Below are 22717 nucleotides of genomic sequence, written 5' to 3' on the forward strand. Positions count from 1 at the left end.
ACGAAAAAGCTTGCAATAAAAACAGTTTACATAAAATAAACATACTAAAATTACAGTAGGTGCAGGCTATGGTATGTGCCATGAAACCCAGTGTCACCGACAACAAAAAATTGTTGGTCAAGCCTATAAAGGAGATGTTTTGGGGCTTGTACCCCCTGTTAATACTTGACATGAACAGTGATTGGAGATTGCTTGTCTAATGTCCCTCATAGAAACCATGATGAAATTCCAGTCATCATTTTGATTACTGACCTTATTGATTTGAAGTCATTTGTGCAACAGCTTTTTAATTATGCTTTTTAATCATTATTTCTCATTTTCTTTAGCATAAAATAATTTGTAATGTCTTATTTTGATACTTCATTGTAGGCCTATTTAAATTTAGATTTTTTCTGTCAAAATGTTCAGTCTTTTTTCTCTTTTGGTGGAAAACTGAAAATGCCATTTTTGACCATTTTTGTCTGACAAATTTTGGTGGCTGAAATTTCAGTATTTTACCACCTAATTTATGTCAGCAAATTTCAGACTTTATTCAAAGTCCAATGCAAATTTGAAAATGCTAATTCAAATGTGTGTTTGGAATTTCATTTTACATATCAGTATGCATTATTTAAGACAAAATTCAAATGCAAAATGTGTATTTGCATTTGCATTTCTTGGTTAAATGGCTGTAAAAGGTAATATGACATTCATTGTCTTAATGGCCTGACTCTGACGTAATAAAAAAAGTAAAGCAATTGCATTTCCTCATTGTGGCGTTTCAGCTCTGCCAAAATGAAAATGTATTTGCAATCCTGTTTGCAATTGCACTTTCACTGTCAACCAGGCACTCTTGTCAATCAAAACATTGTTGTCAGGAAGTATTTTTAGTGTGGGGCATATTTTAAGAGGAAGTGGTAAAAAAGTCTAAACTTTGGTGGTTTTGGCTTGCTTACAATATGGAGCTAGTAATAGCAACTGATGCTGGAGACATTTTAACACACATTAATCGGGCAGAGGATAATTCTGTCTGAAGTGATTTTCCTGTGGAAGTGATTCTTGACGAACTAGGAGAGCTCATCGGCTATACTGTGACCAATGTCAGTGACATCGTGACTGGTTTCGGGCAGAGGCTTGCAGGACTGTCAAAGGAGCACTAAGGCATTAAAAAATGAAGCATTAAAAAGTGACTAATTACCTCTTTAACATACTCATGGAGTTCAACATGTCATTTATTAGTGGTCCTCTGCCTGCAGGGAGAAGCGAAATGCTCTCAAGGCTACTTGGATTAAACAACTTGAAACATAAAAGCTGCAGGACAAACAGACTGAATTTTATTGACAACTGTAACCTGTTTTTGGGAAGAGAGAATTTTTAGGCAGAATCGACTGCATACCACTCAGAGGGGTGTCAAATCTCTGAGAGAGAACTACATTTTCTCCGTGTGCAACTTATCCACCCCCTATTGATGGGGATGCATCAGCACTAACATACAACTGACCAATCAACAAGTTAGTTAAAGCTGCTATGTTCAAGGTCAGCCAAATAAATAAAATATTAAACAGAGCCTTCCCAACACCTGTACCACCACAAAGAAAGAGATAAGCTCTTTAACCAACAGTAAGGCAGCTTTGCTCTCTACCATGTCGTCAGCAGGAGCTCTCCCCACCCTCCTCCACTGAAAGGGAAGAGGTCACCTAATCTTCAAGTAATCTGGCAAATTGACACTTTTTGGGTCCGTGCTGCTACAGTGATTGATGTCAGCAGTACATGTTTTCAAAACAAGCCCGGACCCTGCGTGTCAGTAATCTCTTCCATTCCAGCACTTATCAAAAACAGAAAGAACTGGGAGTAGATGTCAAATAATGTGAATGTATCCGATCTGCAGTATGTAAAATGTGAATCATAGCTTCTGGAGCAAAACGCACTGGTTAATAAGTTAGCTCTTCTCAATATTAGATCTCTCACAAGCAAGTCTTATTTGATTAATGATTTTGTCACAGCTCATGGGCTTGATTTTATGCTTTTAACAGAAACATGGTTGAATAAATGTAGTGCTGAAACCGTATTAATCGAATCAGCTCCAAGAAAGGTGGTGGTGTAGCTATCAATTATCATTGGGTGATTTCACATCCTTTATCCTAATATTACTATTAATAGTAATTGTCTACCAGCCTCTTGAAGTTCAATGCTAATTTTATTGATGAATTTACAGATATTTCATTTCCACAGATTTTGATTATTTTGTTATTGCCGATGATTTTAACATACATATCGACAATCCCAGTAACAATTATGCCAAGGAATTCTGGTCCGTATTGGACTTTTTTGGGCTCTCTCAGCATGTGACTGTGAGCTTACATTGTCATTGTCACATTCTGGATGTGGTTATCTCAAAGGTTCTCAACACGTCAGCTACTGTTAAAGATGTCATTTTGTCAGATCACTTCTGTGCTTTCATTGAAATGTGGACCTCACTAGACATCAAGACCTGACACATTTTGCTTTAAGAAAAGGTTTATAAATGACAACACAGCTACACTTTTCATGAGCAAAATGTGCTCTGCACCATCTGATTCTGCTGATGATATGCTGGATAGCTTCAGCTCAAAAATTGTCAGCGTTATGATGAGATTGCACACATCCTTATTTAACCTAAAGAGCTTATGCTCTCTCCATCACACAAAAATACCATGGGTAAAATGTCACCTTTTTCGTGCTGTTAACAATGAAACTCTAATCTAATCGAACACTGATCTTCTTAAATTGTCCACTTGTAGTCTTGACACATTACCAGCCAACTTTTTTTAAGAACGTGTTTCACTCAATAGCAGCAGACATACTTCAGATAGCAAACACCTCACTTATGTCGGGCCTTTTTCGCAAAATGTTAAAAACTGTAGTTGTGAAGCCTCTCTTTAAAAAAAACCCACAAGCAACTTTATTAAGTAATTACAGACTGATTTCAAGTCCACTTTTCATTGGAAAAATCATTGAGAAAATCGTCTTGAAGCAACTTAATGGCTTTCTGTCCTTAAATAGCTGTCTAGACAAATTTCAGTCAGGATTTTGGCCTAATAATAGTACGGAGACTGCTCTAATTAAGGTTATTAATGACATTCACTCTAACACAGACTCTGGAAAAAATATCTGTTAAACTACTGCTCAATCTTAGTACTGTCTCTGATACCATTGACCATAAAATTCTCATGGATAGACTTGGGAACTGGAATGGTCTCTCAGGAACTGTCTTAAAATGGCTAACTTCATACCTGCAAGGAAGGAATTACTTTTAAAATAATGTTTCTTAGAGTACCAGTGACCTGTGATGTCCCCCAGGGTTCAATTCATGCAGAACTCTCAGATCATTAGGAAGTAGTCAGTTCTGCCGAAGGTTATGACTAAACGTGGAGAAGCAGCGTTTGGCTACTATTGTGATCTTAAATAGAACCAGTTGGCAGAGAGCATTAGAAGAGCCCCAATACTAGACACTTTGAAATCCAAGCTTAAAACGTTCCTGTTTGAGCAGGCTTTCAGCTCAGTTTAAAACACTGTTAGCTGCTGAGAACTGCACTTCACTCCTGTAACAGCATTTTATTATTCTAATTCCATTTTTATTTTGATTTTTAATTTTACTGATTCTTCTCTTTTAAAATCTATCATGTTTTAATCATGTTTTTATGTGTCTATTCTCCTTTAATTTGTTACTTTTTAAATTATACATTGAATTATCTTTGTATTTCATAATTTGTGAAGCACTTTGAATGACCATAGTGTAAGAAAGGTGCTACATAAATGAACTTGCCTTGCCTTGCCAAGCTGTTGTTTTGTGTGGAAGTGATTCTTGACCAAGTAGGAGAGCTTGTGGCTGCACAAGCACCAATTTTAGTTACACTGTGACCAAAGACTTGCAGGACTGTGGGAGAAACCCTGCTCTGCACATTTTAGTGCTTTCACTGCTTTAACACACCCATCACAATGAGTCAGTGGCTGTTAATGAACTGGACATGGTTTTCCAAAATCATCTTATTGTTAAGTTCCTGCAGTACCAGTGTTGGGAAACTCTGTGCTAACCCAGTGGCTACACCTCCTTATTAAGAATATCCATCATTGGCCATCCAGGTCCTCTGACAGTCCTACAAACCTCTGCCTGAAGCCGGTCACGATGTCACTTAAATTAGTGCTTGTGCAGCCACAAGTTGGTGGCTGGTCGGTCAAAAATCCTAGTCGGTCAAAAATCACTCCCCCATGAAACAACATGAAATCACTTTGGGCAGAATTATCCTCTGCCTGGCTGGCGAATGTTAAAATGTTACTCCAGTACTGCCAAAGTTTTCCTTTCCTTTCTCTTAAAACATGCACTGCACTAAAAAGTCCCTCTCAACATCCCACCCACAGCATTTGAATGACAGTGGTGCCTTGTTGACAGTGAAAATGCAATTGCAAACAGGATTGCAAATACATTTTCATGTTGGCAGAGCTGAAGCTGTACGATGAGGAAGTGCAACTGCAAATTGGCAACTGTTATTACTTTTTTAATATGTCAGATTCAGACCATTAAGACAATGAAAATGAAATGTCAAAAAGAACTTTATACCTTTGTGTTAAGAAATGCAAATGCAAGTATACATTTTGCATTTGAAATTGAATTATGTCTTAAGGAATGTACACTCACATCAGAAACACAATTGTGAATTGAATTAGCATTTTCAAATTAGAGTTTTCAAATTTGAATTTGAGTAAAGTCTAGAATATGTTGCCAAACTAATAAGATTTATATAAGGATTACTCTTCGGTATCTATTTTTTATATCTTCATACCTTCCTGACATTTTACTGGTATATACAGTATATGATAAGATTAAAAAAAGTAAAAGCTAAACTGCTGGTGATAAAAGTCTCTTATAACACTTTTTGCTGTCTCGTCTAGCATTATTTCAAAATGGAAAAAAAGTAGTTTGACTTACATGGTTACCAAATAAGTGGACACAGTATGGGATTTTCAAGAAACCATTCAATAAATGTCAAACCAGCTATCGAACAATTAATAAATGTTAAACCGTGTTGCTAACTAGGAGAGAGGAGCTGGTTAGTGTTACCTTCGCTAACATGCTAACAGCTCTGCCCACCACAGAACATGTTCTGTTCTGGCTAACTAAATCACTGACACAAGTTTGGATGATTAAAAATAATGATTAAAATCTGAGGGCGTAAAGTCGACCAACCGCTAAAGGGACAGAAAGGCGAAATTAAAATTGTTCTGTGGTGTTTGGACCTGTAGCCTGATATGCTACCTTAACATTAGCTTAGTAAGCAGGCTACATACTCAAACAGTGCCACCCGTCACAGTACAGGTTTGATTCTGAAAATTAGTGCTCTGTTGACACAAATTTAGATGCTAAAAATGTTTTAGAGAGCAAAAGTAAAGTGACAGTAAGCCGAAATCGAGCATGTTTTGCAGTGTTTGGGAGAGTGCTTAGTTAGCAGGTCAAACGTGCCACACCACAGGACTCGGTTGTAACTAACTGATGCTAAAATCACACTTGCTTAGAGGAAAGGGCAAAGTTGAGTGACTGGTGCTAGAGTGAAAGCTGAAATCAAACTTGTTCTGTGATGTATGCAGAGAATGTGCATTCTGATATGTGTAGCTCTTTGACGTGGCTGAGTTGCTATCGTGCTTAGTTTTTCTGAGGTTTTTCCTTGCTCCGATTTCCTCCTTTTTTCTGTTGGTGCCACCTATCAGTTAAAAAAGGTCGGTACCGGGCTGATGCTTAGATTTGGCCAATAAACTGATATTTCATTATGCATTTATTGTATGCCAGAAAAGCACTGTTAACGGTTAGGCAACGCTGCCTGTACTACCGCAGCGCAGCTAAAATATCTCCCACAGCACCTCGCACACAGGTAAAATCTGCAGCTACTAAGCAGGAGTGCCTGGTTGACTGTGAAAGTTGATCAGCTCTGTCAAAAATCAAAACAATTAAGACTAAACAGTCTAAAAGCTACAACAATTACAGCAAAGGTGATGGAGTTTATCACTCTGAATGATCAGCCATCCCTGTTGTGGAGGATGTTGGGTTTCAGCGGCTGCTGGAACATCTTGAGCCACGATACACCATACCCAGTTGTCGTTATTTTTCCGATGTAGCCCTACCAGAGCTACACAACGTGGTAGCGACTCATATTCAAAAGCTCACTGACGATAATGTGGCATCCATTATCCTTAGCACAGATATTTGGACATCTGTTGTGAATCATGTGTGTATTCTGATTTTACCCTCACAATGGATAGACAACAATTTTGAATTAGGGCCACTGGACATGCTGCATCACACTGTGCAGAGCAGTGTCACATAGCAGAGTGCTGACTAATTGTGCTACTTTGGTGAAACAGCCTTACGTAGTGCATAATTATAGGTAACCCAGTATATGAAACTCTAGGTAGGATATTTCGATAACTTCAGTCACTGTATCAAAAAATACTACCAGCATTAAAACTACGAAGTCTTGTTCACCAGCTTCTTGAATTTTGAATTTTCCTGTGCCACCTGACGTGATGCAGCAGTTACTTTCTGGCACCAGGAAAATTCAAACAAGAAGCTGGTGAATAGTCTAAATGTCCTTATCAGAAAATGTTATGAGCATTAAAAGTATAATTAAGAAATTTTAGTAGTCTAAAAGATTATCAGGGAGTAATTACTAATATTAAGCTGAGTCTGTACTGAATTAAAAAAAAAACACAATAAAAACATTTATAACACTATAACGATGTGCTGATGATATGCACATGCTCAGGAGGACCGCTCGATGGATAGAATAAATTGTTAGAACAATGGCAGGGAGAGTCAATAAAAGCTAGGTTCATGTTCATTTTTACACTCAGGTAAACTGAATTAAAATAAAGCTTTCAGCATCAGTCATCACGCTTGGCATCAGTTTACTACCTCTTCATAAACTGAGTGTTTTCGAACTGAAGGATACAAGCTGAAAAAGGCTAGAATAGTAATGTTAGCTGAGGTAACTTACCATTGGCTACTAGCAGTGTCTGTTTATCCAAAAAACTGACTGTCGTTCTGTGTGTAAATTTCAAGCCACATATGATGTACTGTGGCCTTCTGTGGTCTCAGTATGGCTTTAATTAATGTTGTAATTGCAAAATGCTGCGTGTCGCACTGTGATGCGCTGAGAAATTGAACCAAGCTCAGAGTCATGGAGCGCCAGCAAGAACGTCGATGCAGAGGCTTCACATGTATGCTTAACATACATCCATTTTACTGTATTTTAAAGATCTCGGCTACAACACCCTCATGAACACAAACAAACCACACACTTTTCTTGTCACTGTCTACATGTGCTTTTCATGAACAGGTGTGAGCCAGAGCATTTGTATCTCTGTGAGTTTTGTATTCTCTAAAGTATGTCTCCAGTACCCACCCAAATAAACAGACCATCACCAAATGAGAATTATAAGTGCTTAGGACACAGCTGTTCAGCTGCAGTTCATAAACTCTGTATGTGTGTGTGTGTGTGTATCAATCTCTTAAGCACTAGGAGTTTTTGAGTCTCTTAAGCACATTCCAAGGAAGGATGTTTTAGTGTTGTGAGGGTGAGGCTATGACAGTTGGGTGAACATCATAGATTAAAATCACCAACGAAATGGAAAAGCGCTTATGCCACTTTGTTTGTTCCTCCCCAACAGGGAGAGAGAGAGCAAGAGAGAATCAGATGCATTCAGTGAAGGAACTCATTTCAAGACAAAGTTATGGCTTCAGGTTATAAAGGAATAAGAAAAAAGATGTAAACGTCAAAGCAGCAATGCAAACTCCAGCCATGTAATTGAATTTCCTCTCTCTCATGTGTATCTCTCCATGTGGGTTTGCCTGAGGCTATTCCTTTATTCTGAGAAAAGCATGCAGTGCCTACTATTGCCATTTGGAGCCACCTGCTGAGGAACTAAATTTATCCAAATCAAATGTACATTTCTGTGCAAAAGTTAGAGACCACCCTTTTATTAATTTAATTTACAGTCAAAACAACCATTAAGAACAAGTTATTCATTTCTCAGCAAAATTACACTGAAGCCTTAAGAACTAAATTTAATGTTTTTCAGTAGTGTGTCCTTTCTTCTTTCTCTTTGCTTTCAGGACAGCTTACAGTATTTTTGAAGAAATCTGCAGGGATGTTTTCTACACCCTTAAAGTTCAATCTTCTCATGATCCTCTCATGATCCAATTAATCCACACATAAACTCACATTCAGTGATGTGGGCTGAGGTCTGGGCTCTGAGGTGGCCAGTCTTTTGCTCTGAGAACACTAGCTGCTTCATTGTTTGATAAGTATGTCTTAATCTTCTCAGCAGCATGCTTGGGGTCATTCTCTAGTCAAATGTTTTCTCATTGTAAAATGTGTTAAAATTTGTGTGTACTTAACAATATTCATGATGTCTCAAACAAATCAACTCCAGATGTTGTTATGCATCCCCAAACGTTCACTGATCCTCCCTATTGCTTGACTGATTGTTGTAGACATGGTTCCAAAAGTATTTCATTGTTCCTGCATCATACATACTGCCTTCTCTTACTTCCAGAGATCTCAGATGTCTAGATTCAGTGTTTTAGTGCAAAATTTCCTTTCCTCAGATCCATAGCAAGAGTGGTAGAGCTAGATTTTCTCCTATCTCTCAAAAATTAAAGCTTTAAGTACTGTTTATTTGATCCTGACAGCTTTAGTGGTCTACCAGGTCTTGCATGTTTTTTTGAGGATGCTTGTACTGAGGGTATAAATAAAACAGGTTAAAATGAAGTGTTAAAAAGTGCTATTAACTTTTGGGCTTGGGGTTCTGGTGACAGCACAAGAATGAAGCAGTTGAGTATGCTGTTCTTCATTCAACTTACAACTCAAAGTAGCAGCACAGACAGGAGCAATATGTAGATACATAGGTGCAGTGAGCAACGGTACATGGTTCTATATATATGTCTGCGAAGACAACAGAGACCAAAGGAATCATCCCTAACATGTTACAGTCTCATGTGCATCATATTATCTTCTAAGCAGCATTCAACAATATTATTTTGTAAACAGTATTCAAAACATGTAACGCCTCTTTGTACACACACAGCGCAAAGCTAGCAGGTAACTGTTAACCACAGTAGTCTAAAGATAACAACTCACTACTACTGTGCATAAACTATATGTAACATTTGTAAAAAACTGACTAACTAGAGCAGAGGACTAACCGGGTGTCAATTAATAGTAGCTCAGGGCTACTGTGGGTCCATAAGCAGCACTATGGTATTCAGCTCCAAAGGGGGCTGCTTGTTATGTAACTTATTCCTGACTTGGAAGCTGGGCAGATCTTAGGGGGCGAAGGCTGACCAGAAGTGATCTGCCAGGAATTCAGAGTGCCTCCGTCAGTGACGGCTTAGGCCCTCTGAATGTGGGTATATGACTGAAGGTAAGGAGCCAGCCACTTCATCAAGAGGAGATTTGGGGTAACTGGGTTTACATCATTGACCCTAGATGAAACGTGCCCCAGTGGCTTCAAGTTCAGTATGCTCTCTGCTTAAAGCATTACTGTTATCAGTGTCTTTTCTAAGATGGACTGTGTACCCTTTGTATTGTGTAAGGCCAAAATGACTGACCTTATTTATCTTTCCCATATTTCTGCAAAGTGTAGTGCCGCAAGTTGTGGTTGCAATTCTGGTGCCACAACGACAAAGGCCTCATGGAGGATTGTTTTACAATCATTTTGAGATAAAATTTTGGTGCTAACACGTACTTTGTAAAAGCCATTCACTGAAGAGAAATATATGCAGGGTGTTAAAGGGAAAATTGTACATTTTATTTCTTCTGATTTAACAGTTTTACCAGTATCAACATTACACATAAAAACTCAGAAGGCACATTTTTTGGACTAGGGATGCATCAATACCATGTACAAGTACATATTTTTTAATACTCACTGATACAGAGTCCGATACCATAACAAGTTACCTAGTTACAATTAAGAAGTTGTTAGTGTAAATGAATGCAATGTGCCTTGACAGGTTAAATCATTAAAATGTAGCTCATTTTAAATGAAGTGCAATAGCAAGCTATGCTACATTTGTTACCTTAAATCGAGTAGTGCTGCAGTAGAGAAGAGTGAGTTTTGTTTCATGTCAGAAAAGCGCTTCTGTTCAGCTGCAAATAAAGTACATTTCATATTTTTTATCCTTATCAGCCTTTTTCAACATCAGTCTCTGTAGCACAGTGACAGCAGAATCCAAGGAGTTCACTAGTTGAATTTTACGTTTTAAGTCTTTTGTTCAGCTGTTTGAGCTGTAGTTGAATGGCCTCTAAAGCCAGACATATACTGTGCAATTTTAGAAATCTTGTTCTTTGGTGACACTTTACGTTTGAATAGACAAGTGTATACAGACAAAGCCTATGATTTATACACTTATACTGCATGAAAATGCACGGTCCATGCTACGTGAATTCAAAACAACACGCTGTGCATGAAGTACTGAGCCAACATGCCATGAAAATGAGCTAATTACAGCAGCTTGGTTAACCACAGTGTGCACTGAAATGTACATCGTAGGACGATACAGTCTGTCTACAGCCTGTTTTACAAAGACAAATTTAAAAAATTTAAATTTAATGTTTATGTCTTGCAATTCTGCTCAGTCAAACAGAGTAAAGTAGGCATATATGGATTTTGGTAGGAAATGTCAACTTTTTTGCCTCCATTTTGCTAGCCTACATGACTCGACACATGTTGGGGTCAATTTGTATTCCTGGCGGAAATTTGCCAAGGAGGAATGTTTAAAATGACTGACAGCTTTGTATCCAACCATCATAGTTTCAGTAACACTGCTCTGTATGAGCAGACCCTCCTTCACTAACAGCTTCACTTGTTTATTTATTGATGCAGCAGTGTACACTTGGATTACGTCACACAGCTTCAGCGGGTATCGGATGTTGGTCTCTGTGAATTTTTATAGGGTACAAGTATGAGTAAATGAACACACTTCGGTCCACTACCTGATACCAGTATCGGTATCGATGCATCCCTATTTTCAGTAGTAAATAAAATGTCATAACCTCTGGTTCACCACTGTAAACAAATGCAAGTTGGTAACTTGCTTTACAATTTCAAATCATCGGAATGACTTTGTTACACCTCAATAATTGAATTTTTTCATGCAAACTAAGTGTAAAAGCCTGCTGCTCTCAGTCCACTCAGCCCTTCGTCTGCAGAGTAGGTTTGCTTTGTATTACTCGAGACCTGCAGACTGCTGACAGATTTCCATCTGAGTGCCAAGCGGGCCCAGGTGGCCCTGGCGTTGAGTCAGCCCTGTTAGGGGGCACCCAGGGGGTTCAATGGAAGGGCACCTTGGAGTGAGAACAGTGTGTAAACAATGCTGGTCCTTTGGGAAGTGGCATACAATGCACCATGGAATGCCCTACGCTAATCACCCCAGAAGGGTAACTGGAGCCATGCTCGCTGTCTCTCCCTCTCTCACTATCTTTCTCTTTGCCTCCTACATGCACAGTAAGGCTTTTGTGCTGTCAGTATAAAAGAAAGCATGGCAAAAAGTATAGATAAGGAGATGGAAAGGTGTGGGGACATTGACAGTAAGAGAGTAGGGGAGCAGACAACTTATGAAACTGGTAAAGACTGCCCAGAAAGAGATTTTAAAAATTTACAGAAAAAGATCCCAGAACAGGGTGAGTGTTTGAGCTGTTAGGTTATCAAATCTTTTAGTTCAGCTTAGCCTTTATAGACTAACTTACGTTCAGGGCAAAAATATAGAAGCAGTAATTATTTTGTTTCATAAATATTTAACAATTATACACTACTGGTCAAAAATACGTAAGTTTGAGTGATTATGATTATCTCTACTACAACACTGTCAACAAATACTTAATACTTCTTTATCAGATATGTCTGTTTTGTATAAGCAGACCATCATTCAAATGAACTGTTCAACTGTTTAATCCAATTAAATGTTAAGTTTGAAATGGTCACCCAAAGCTTCAAACACAAGTTAGTTAAAAGCCTGCAGAGACATTTCCTTCCTAACCAAATGCATCTTGTTTAAAACGGTTATTATGACAAAAGAAGTTGCGCAAGATTCAGAGATTTTATTTTTCATTTATCGTTAACATTTTTTGAATATTTTTGAATATTTAAAAACTTAAAACTTTTAATTATGATCAACATTTGACAAGTCAGTATGTTTACTTAATTGTCAAGTGTTGTCAACATCAATTTTAATCAAATACGTTTTTCCAAAATATTCCATCAATGTGCAGTGAACATATTACATGAGGAAAGTCTTCATGGTCTTTGTTGATAACATGGTCTTTGTCCATGACTGTAATCCACAATTTCAACTTGAATATAATTAAAACCTGATTAAATTCATTAAGCATTCAGGAGCATCTGGTCACAGTAATCAGCTGGATATGATCAGACCTGCAATACAATTCTGCAGGAAAATCACCATGAACTAAATTAATTAAAAATCAGTTAGCTGTACACTAGGGATGCAGCATTACAGTAAGCCCATGGTTTGGTACGCATCACAGTTTTTCGGCCACAGTAACGGTATGGTTTCTGTATCTTTTTATTTAAGAAAAAAATTAAAACACATCACCCTTTAAACAATGAACTCTATAGATGAATAAAACTTTCCATTCAGAAAAATGTCAGCATAACTGAATAGGCCTGGTTTCTGTTTGTATAAATTCAAAAGGGAATAAAAATATTAAAATTAAAAGTACTTCTTAGCATTGACAACCTGTAGGTGCTTTGCCTATGTCAAATAATTAAAGAGAGCTAGACAGGTGTCGACAGCTGGGATAGGCTCCAGCACCCCACCGCGACCCAGAAGGATAAGCGGTTTAGAAGATGTATGTATGTATGTATGTAGACAGGTGTCTGTTTCAGTTCATTTTTTAGTTTCTGTGATGTTTCATAGAGTTTAGGAATTACTTTGCTGCTGAAATGTGTGGAGGGTCTTAGGCTGTGTTCGAAATAACCTACAACATACTGCTCGCGTACTGCTTCTGCCCAAAAGTTGTCTGCAGTATGTGACCAACATAAATTTCTCCTGTACGCCAAGAAACAGGTGTTTTGGAAACAACACAGGTTTACCACACAGATGAATCTGAGATTTTTAAAGTTTATCTGTAGCTTTGAAGATGGGCAGAAAACAACGTCCTGTCCTCTGTTGTTGTATGCAGTGTATTTTAAAACTCACACAGGCACAACTCTTGACCAAAATATAAACACACTGAAAAGCATCTAACTGTGGTTGCTAAGCAGTATTTTGAGAGTTAAGGCAAATGGGGCAGGTCTTGAGATGGTCTGATTGGCTCATTGCTGGATGAGCGACAGAGAGAGCAACAGAGCTTGCTAAGCTAATCTGTTTTGTTTTTTATTTGTATACTGGTTGTTTTTCACCATGCCTACACTCTCATCTCTGCACCATGCCTACACTCTCATCTCTGCAAAGCTGTACCCGTCTTTCTCAGAAGATAGCAAAGTTGGAGGGCAGAATCACGCTTCTGCACTAGACTCAATGCTCGCTACTGCTCAGGCCCTGACTTCAGTAACCGGGGTGGGCGAAGCCTCGTCACAGCTCGAAGATCCCTGGCCTCGACTTGGTGCGGGATCCAAGGTGATGAGCTGCTCCACGCCTTACCAGACAGAGCCATGGAGTGTGGCCTGCGGGAATTCGCGCAGCGGTAGGCGCTCGGCTCGGCACCCTCTGCCTCGTAATATCCCCCTGAGCAACATATTCTCCCGCTTGGAGGAGCTTGAGGACGCTCAGGCGGGGGCTTCACCTGGTTCCCTCTCGCCTCCTGTGCTTTCGTCGGCCACACGTGGAGGGTCGCCGGGGTTGCACCAGGTGGAGCTAAGGTGCCTTTCTCCAGCTGTTCTCGGCAGACACCTGCGATATTCACCACTGCAGGCTTCCTCAACGCGGTGTTCCTGCCTGTCCGCGCCGCTGGACGCCAGTGCAAGGCCTCCTCTTCAGATCCCAACGTTGGACGCCGTCGCACGACCTTCTTGCCGGATACCATCTCTGAACGCCAACACGTAGTCTTTTCGCTGGTTCTCGCCACTCATGCGGCAGTCTCCACCATCTACATTGATTGTTGGGGACTCGATCATCAGACATGTAAACAGAGACTCGGCAATCATCTACTCCTTCTCAGGTGCCAAGGTAAACGACATTACACAGCAACTTCCTAGCCTCCTCGCTAAACATGCAAATGTTCGCAATGTGATTATACACGTTGGATGTAACGACATCAAAGACGAAAAAACTGAGCTCCTGAAGAAAGACTTTTTACAACTATTTAATGCCCTCAAAAACTGTGGCAAAAGGATTTTTATCTCTGGTCCAATCTCCTCCCTGGGTAGAGGCAGTGGTCATTTTAGCCACTTGCTAAACCTGCACAGCTGGTTCCAGGAAGCTTGTCTAACAAATAAATTGTGTTTTATTGACAATTTTAGTCTTTTCTGGAACTGTCCATCCTTTTATAGGAAAGATGGGATTCACTCCAGCAGGCTTGGCTCACAGATTTTAAGCCACAATGTGTTTTACTCTGTTCTTAACCTGAAATGACTACCTGAAATTAGATATAATCATTCAGCTATCTCTGTAGTCATTAGTACTCGAATTAGGATTAGACATTCAGACAAGGGAATAAAGCGAAAAGGCAACTACTTTATTAACCCGGCTAATCTTATCAGCGTTAAGCCATTCTTGTCACCCCTCCATCCCCAAATCACCTCACAGGTCCCGAAACCAAAGCTTACAACAAAATTACTAACAGATCCTATTAGTTTAAAACACAGAAAAGGCATGGGCATAATTCATTTAAACATTAGAAGCCTTCGTCAGCACAGTAAACTGGATAATTTGAAAATTTTGATTTCACAATCCTATCCTAATATTGTACTTTGACAGAATCCTGGCAACACAATCTGTATCTAATTCAGAGCTTTCTCTATCTGGTTATAATCTACATAGAGCTGACAGGAATGCAAGGAGTGGCAGAGTGGCTATTTACACCAAATCTGTTATTCAAGTAAAAACTCTTATCTCGTTATCCAAAGATAAATGTTTTGAGTTCTTAGCTAAGAACCTAAGTGTGCATAGGACGCAATAACAGTTTCTTAGTAGCTGGGATCTATAGACCTCCTTCCACACCCTCTCACACAGTTGATGACTTAGCTGAGCTTTTAAATCCATACATCAGCTCAGAAATGCTAATCCTAGGTGATTTTAACTTGAACTGGTTAACTAATGCATCCGATCACCTGAAGGTGAAGACCTGAAAAAATTACTTCTATAGGTGTCTTTGACCCTGGTTTTAGTGACCACTGCCCTATCGGATGCATTAGTAGCACCAGTTCAATAAATTCAGGCTCTCGGATGGTGGTTAGAAGAAATTTTAAACATTTTAATGATCAAGCCTTTTTAAATGATCTGGCGCTCAGTGACATCCACTACACTACTGAAATCCTGGATATCGATGTAGCACTAGACCATTTTTGCAAAACTTCCCAGTGAGTTGTAAATAAGCATGCCCCCTATAAAAACGTGAGAATCAGAGATAGATCAAACCCCTGGTTCAATTCAGAAATATCTTCCTTGCTCAATGCAAGAAATAAAGCATGGGCCTAGGCTAGACGAAATGGTGACAGAGACCATTGGCTTACCTTCAGGCAGCTGAGGAATAAATGTACTTCTTACATCAGAAAAGCTAAAGCAGAATTCTACCTCCAGATATTTACAAACTCAGCTACAAATTCCTCTAAATTCTGGAAGACAATTAATTTGCTCAATAACAAATCAATGCCCATTCCAAATCATATTGTAATTAACGATCAACAGCTTACTAATCAGAGAGAGATTTGCCAAGCATTTAATACTCACTTTGCAGCTGCTGGACATTTATTTGATAATGTTAACATGGAAGCACCTTTCAATGAAATGGATACACCCTCTGCTGTAAGACATGGTCTCTTTACAGTTCACCTTTTTTCTCCTTACTTAGTGGCCAAAGCACTTAATACCATCAATACTAAAAAAAAAGTGCAGGAGAGGACAGTTTGGACCCCGTTCTTCTAAGGCTTGCAACCCTGATTATTTTAGAACATATTATATATATATTTTAATCCATCTATTTTATCAAGCAGAATTCCCAGTATCTGGAAAACAGCACATATAACTCCACCTCACAAAGGAGATGATGCTGCTGATCTTAATAACTATAGACCCATCTCAAAACTATCATGCTTAGCCAAGATCTTAGAAACCTTAGTAAATGATCAACTCAAGGCATTTCTGCATAGAAATTCAATCTTATCAGAGTACCAATCTGGTTTTAGAGAAAAGCACAGTACAATCTCTGCAGTTACTCTCATCTTAGACGATCTTTTCAGGGCCATCAATAAAAAGAAACATTGTGCAGCCATTTATATCGACCTTTCTAAAGCCTTTGATACAGTTGATCATTCCCTGCTCTCAAAAAGTCTGCAAAACCTTGGTTTCGATCTCAGGGCTTCTAACTGGATTAGAAACTATCTCTCCAATAGACAGCAACGTGTGGCCCAAGGACAGAATAAATCAGAGCTACTTCCAGTAACAAAGGGGGTCCCTCAAGGTTTGATCCTTGGACTAGTATTATTTAATATTTATATAATTGACATTGCCACCTCAATTGTTGACTGCAAAGTACACTTATATGCTGATGACACTGTCCTGTACTGCTCGACTTACTATATTGGTACTGCAGTAGATAAACTACAGCATTCTTTTAATGTCCTACGATCGGCTTTTTACAACCATAAACTAGTTTCAAATGCTGAGAAAACTAAATTTATGCTGTTTTCCAGAGCCTCTAACATTGATTTTAGCACTTTTAAAATCACAACCCTGAAAGGATCTGACAGTGGAAAAAGTCATTGAGTACAAATACCTTGGCATATGGCTAGATGACAAATGCACTTTAAAATAACATGTTAACAAACTTGCCTGTAAACTGAGACAAAAACTTGGCTCCCTGTATCGTAACAAAGTATGTTTCCCAAAGCACACAAGAAAAAAGATCATTGAAGCAACATTATTGCCTGTTCTGGATTATGGTGACGTGTTATACAGATATGCACCTGTAACTACTCTGAAATCTCTAGACTCTGTATACCATGCTGCCTTAAGATTCATTACTGGTGACCCCTACAACACCCATCATTGTATCCTATATGAAAAGGTTGGCTGGTCATCTCTGTCTGTACGTCGGGAGACACATTGGATTCTTTTTATCTATAAAGCGCTTACTTGCCATATGCCATCGTACATCACAGAAATGCTCAGTGTAAATAATGCAGTTTATCAGACTCGTTCCAGTGATTGGATCACACTTCAGGTGCTAAGAGCTTTTACTGAGCTGGGAAAATCTGCTTTTAGCTACAGTACACCAGTGAGCTGGAATTCATTACAGGAAACTCTAAAGCTTCGCTCTCTGGTGTCACATAAACATTTTAAACTTTTAGTCTCTAACCACCTCTGCACAGCCTGCAACTGCTTTATTTGATTTTACTTAACATTTAATATGACTTTTGGTATGTTTTAGCAGTGTCTGAGCTATTGTTTTTACTTTTACTTTTTTACTTTTGTACTTTTATCTCTTTATTTTTATCATTCTTTTTCTTTTTGTTTCTTTTATTAATATTCTATTAATAATCTTTTTATTTATTCTATTATTGTCAATTTATTGTCTTACATCTATTTCTTTTATTTCATTAATTTATGTTTTATTTATTTTATCCTTATCTGCTTTGATTCTTGATAAGTTGTTATATTGTAATTTTTCGTTTATTGATTTAACAGTTAATTGGTACCTTCTTATTATTGAATTTTACTTTTATAATTTTTATTATTTAATTATAGCATTTGATTTATTTACTGTACAACTTCTCAATCCCTGATTCCTGTATTACTCGGCTACATTGTAAATGAGGGTCTCCCTCAATGTATTCAGAGTTTAAATAAAGGTTGATTGATTGATTGATGTCAGGCTGGTCCCGCCCCGTCCTGTACTACGACAGACGGCTTGTGTCGTATACTGGATACTGTTCTGTATATTACTGATGAAGAGCAGTATGCAGTATTCAGTACACAGTATGCTATTTCAAATACATCCATAGTAAAAGGCACATCACATAGCAGAGTGCTGCTATAGAATTTCAACAGGGAGAGCCGATAAAAGCTATGCTCCAGTTCATTTTTACACTCTGCTCGCATAAATTGAATGAAATAAAGCATTCAGAATTGTCCTTGGCATCTGTTTTCTACCTCTTCACAAACTGTCTGTTTTCAGGCTGAAACATACAAGCTGAAAAATGCTAGGCTGGTAACGTTAGCCGAAGAAGCTGACCTTTAACATTTTTCTGTTTACCCAAAAGACTACACATTGATGCAGTGTGCATACCTTCATTAAAAGCAAAGGTTTCTAATTTTTGGATGCTGGATGACACAGCATGTCTGGTCTGCGTTGGCGTTAACTTCTCTCTATCTCACTAGCACTTGCCATTGGCTATGTTTACATGCAAAGATTTTTGCCAATTCGATTAAATACATTCTGATTTTAGATGAAGACTGAGGTGTATATATACCAACTCTCCTGAACAATCTGATAGAAACTCTCTGTTTGCATGCACACTACAAGTAATCCGATCCCCAATTATGTGCATGCAGAGAGTACCATTTAGTGTAGACGTTACCATGACAACGAGCATTACATGAGTCCAGTCAGAGTGAGACAAGCAGCAGGGTGTTACCTGAGTTTTCAGGTAACTAGAGCTTTTGTTTTTAATTACTTTAAAATTACAGCAGACTCAGGAAAACATACTTCACATGTACTTTTTAAAGGAGGGGCGAGAGGAAGATGTCATGTTCTGAGACACATAAGCTGGACATCAGTCCCACTGCCATCTTTTAAAGTTCAAAGCAAAAACTTTGCTTCCTCTGCAGACCAGTTTCTGGCTCCGCCATGTTGAACGTTATAAACTTTCACTATGACACCAACGCACAAGGGTTAAATTTTAACTTAAACTTTCCGATTGGGAATGTAATCAGGTACAGGCATTTACATGGCTATTATTCTTCTGTTTAATGGATTGTTTACAGGATTACAGTCAGACTAGTCTATTCGGACTGTGTATACATGGAAGTATTCTATTCTGATTGAGCTAATTAACGGATTGTGAGCTGAGAGAATATTTGTTTTTAGTTCCCCCTCTCTTCTCCAGCTTCTTTGAATACAGCGCACAGATGAGAAATTCTGATAGGCTCCAGAGATTTGCTGTGGATCTGATTGTACAACATGTGTGTTGTACAAAAATGACAGGCATTTCGTAATACCGCTGTTGACGTGAGTGTATTGAACCATAGGGGGCATACCAAATAGTTCAACAATATATTGTGTACTGTTGCACCCCTGTTTTACAATGCTGCGTTTAGTTAAACCATTTTGTTCAATTTTAATGATTATATTTTATTATATGTTATCTCTTTATATATATATATGTATATATATATATATATATATATATATATATATATATATATATATATATATATATATTGTGTCAGTGGACCCAATGGAGCCACTATTGTACTGATCGGCCTCTCCTGTGCAAACCTGCTGGAAGAGCAGTAGACAATAAGAGAGAGAGGGATCATTAAAAAGAGAAAGAGGACACATACATGGTGGTGACAGCTTCCAACTTCAATCGTTCTCTACTTTGCATTTCTGCTGATGATCTTATCATGGCTGACTATACACAGGCTGTATACTATATCATTTCAAGTCACCTAGGGCCTGGCAGCACACATCATGTTTTCATGAAAAGATTTAAGCAGAGACCTCCATTTGTAAGCTCTATCAATTTATATGAGAGAATGTTAGTAATTATAACATATTATAAATTTTATGTTTCACTCTAATGTTCTTAATTTAATAATATTATTATTATTATTATTATTATTAATATTATTATTATTAGTAGTATTAGTATTAGTATTAGTATTATTAGTATTATTCATGTCATTGTTTGGTTTGCAAATAGTTATTATTAATTCAAATTTTGGAATTTCTCACCCTTGAATCAGCTTAACTTGCATTAAAGTTTCAAATTGAAAATCCATGATGTGACCTGCCAAAGCCTAGGTGAGCTGGTGTAGAATGATGTTATACCCAAAATCAGCTCTGTTAAGAGGGGCATTCTACCAAATTTTGTGCATAATTCCATCGTTGAGATGTAAACAAAATAATTTCTAGAAACATAGGTGATAGAAACCAGGGCTTGTGACGTCTACAACATCATGTCTAAACATGTCTTCTGAGTTTTTACATGTAAAGGTTGTTAAAATTTGTAACAGTTGGTAAAAGTGATGGTGAATCTGAAAAACAAATCTTTGAAGACTATTTTTGTCTTACATCATGCTGCATGCACCTCTCCACCATTACTACAGTTTAAAGAAATGTGCAAATTCTCATAAAATAATGTCTCAGACATCAGGCAGTGTATTTATAACCATTTTGTGCATTAATTTTCTGTGGGAGAGCTTTTAGAAGCATTAATATCTTCTGGTTCCTATCACCACCACTGTAAGCAACTCAGCAAGTTTCTCTAGAACAGAGCATTTCACATCAAAAATGACTGTGTTCACATATTAACAATTTAATTCTACAGACATGTTGAAAAATCAGTGGAATTACTCATTACATTTCAGTGAATATTGAAGAGCAGTGAGACTCTGTAATCACTGATGCTGCTCCCAGCCTGAAATTGCTTACACTCGTGTGATGTTGTTAGCTAGGTATTTCTTCCTGTGCGGTGATAGAGTATTTGAGCAGTTTGACCGTGATAGGCTACTTTTAGATACCCATATTAAGTGAAGTGCTAGAGTTAAAAATAGCTGATTTAAAAGCAGTATTATTATTATTTTTTTTCATTAAAATTGAAAGAAGTAGCATTACGGAGTAAGGAAAATAAACACTCAAATATAGGATCTGTGTGCTGTTGCAAGTCATCCTGTAAAGCCTGAAATTTAAAAGTCAAAGGTATCAGGTCAGATTTCACAGAAGTTTTTTTATTATTATTATTGCTGTTTTTTGTTCATTCATCATTCATTCATCATCTAAACCGCTTATCCTTCTGGGTCGCGGTGGGGTGCTGGAGCCTATCCCAGCTGTCATTGGGCGGAAGGCAGGATACACCCTGGACAGGTCGCCAGTCCATCGCAGGGCTGTTTTTTGTTTGTTTGTTTATTTGTTTTTTGTTTTGTTTTGAGCAGAGAACCTACTGGCAACATCCGAGATTTGTCTGGATGCTGTCAGCATATAAGAATATTTGTGAATCATCGTTATTGCTTGTTTTGCAAAATAGATATTTGAATACCGATATTAGAAAACAGCATATGCAGCCTTAGCTGGAAAAACTGGAAGAAATTAGTTCATGCCCATTTCATTGCATTAAATTGTTAAGTTTTGAATTAAAATGCAAACCTTGGAATGCTCCATGAATTTGTCACCTTCAGTCTGAAACCCAAGTCTGTTAAATGTCTGGAAAGATATTTCCTGCTGAAACGTTTTAGCCAAATGTTTTATGTTTAAAGCTGTTGTCAAGCATGACTATTTTATGCAAGATTCAGAGACCTTTTTTTCCACTCATCCTGAATATTGCTATAATACTGTATGTTTTGTTTTCTTTCAAACTTGTTGAGCAGTAGAGTGTGGGTATCTGTGTATGTATGAAGGAGAGCGGAGGGTAATGGGTGGAAAGAGAGACATAAAGCTGTGTGTGTCTCTGTCTCAATCAGCAGCTCTGACCATATGTCTGTAAATGTGCTCAGTGTTTTCCCATAGAAGAGAAGGGCCCAGCACTGAAGTGACATTTGCATCAGGCGTTTTAAATGTCAGCCTAACCTTTTGCCTCTGAAAATGTTTTGTGGCCGTTAGCTTTGAAGCTGCTTTAATTGTTGCATGCAAATATGTCTTTTTATTGTTTCCCGCAGTGGAACACGATAAGGAGTTTTTGCCCGTACGTCGCCACCACAAGGAATTCCGTTTCGACCTGTCCAAGATTCCGGAGGGCGAAGCTGTGACAGCTGCTGAGTTTCGGATCTATAAGGACTTCATCCCAGAACGCTTTGACAATGAGACCTTCCGGATAAGTGTGTATCAAGTGCTGGAGGAACATTCAGACAGGTGAGACATGCATACACAAACAAGGAATTTTTGTGATGTTCATATAACATTTATTAAAATTATACATTCAGCTTAACAGATTTTTTCTGAGCATACCATGCGTATCATCACTTAAAGAACACTGACCAACTGCATATATTTAAAAACTCTCAGAAAAGGACTTTCAAGTGTTGTTGCCGTGTAACCCTTAACCTAACCGTTTTTTGCAAGTTTGATTCCTGGTAATGCCGGGAGTCCAAGAGAGCAGAATGCTTAATTCTTAACACTGAATGACAACATTGTACTCAAAAGTGTTAAGCCTCGGAAAAGTAGAACATCATTTTATGTATTGTAAAATGTGATATCATATTTTTGCCATATTGTCGAACCCCTATTAACTAATAGCAACAGGGCCAGCTGTATGCTATAGGACCATCGGATCTTAGCATTTGTTTAAAGTTCAAAGTAAGTAATTT

At 38.1% G+C, this 22717-nt stretch overlaps 1 protein-coding gene across 1 annotated transcript in view; it reads left to right on the forward strand.

The window, feature by feature from the left end:
- Window positions 1-22717, forward strand: part of bmp7b (bone morphogenetic protein 7b) — a 66013-nt gene that overhangs the window by 30104 nt on the left and 13192 nt on the right. The window contains exon 2 of the mRNA XM_036592045.1: window positions 22070-22262. Coding sequence (XP_036447938.1) covers window positions 22070-22262 — 193 coding nt within the window. The remainder of the gene's footprint in view (window positions 1-22069; window positions 22263-22717) is intronic.

This window comes from Colossoma macropomum, unplaced genomic scaffold (genome assembly GCF_904425465.1).
Source record: "Colossoma macropomum unplaced genomic scaffold, Colossoma_macropomum, whole genome shotgun sequence".
NCBI classification, from domain to species: domain Eukaryota; kingdom Metazoa; phylum Chordata; class Actinopteri; order Characiformes; family Serrasalmidae; genus Colossoma; species Colossoma macropomum.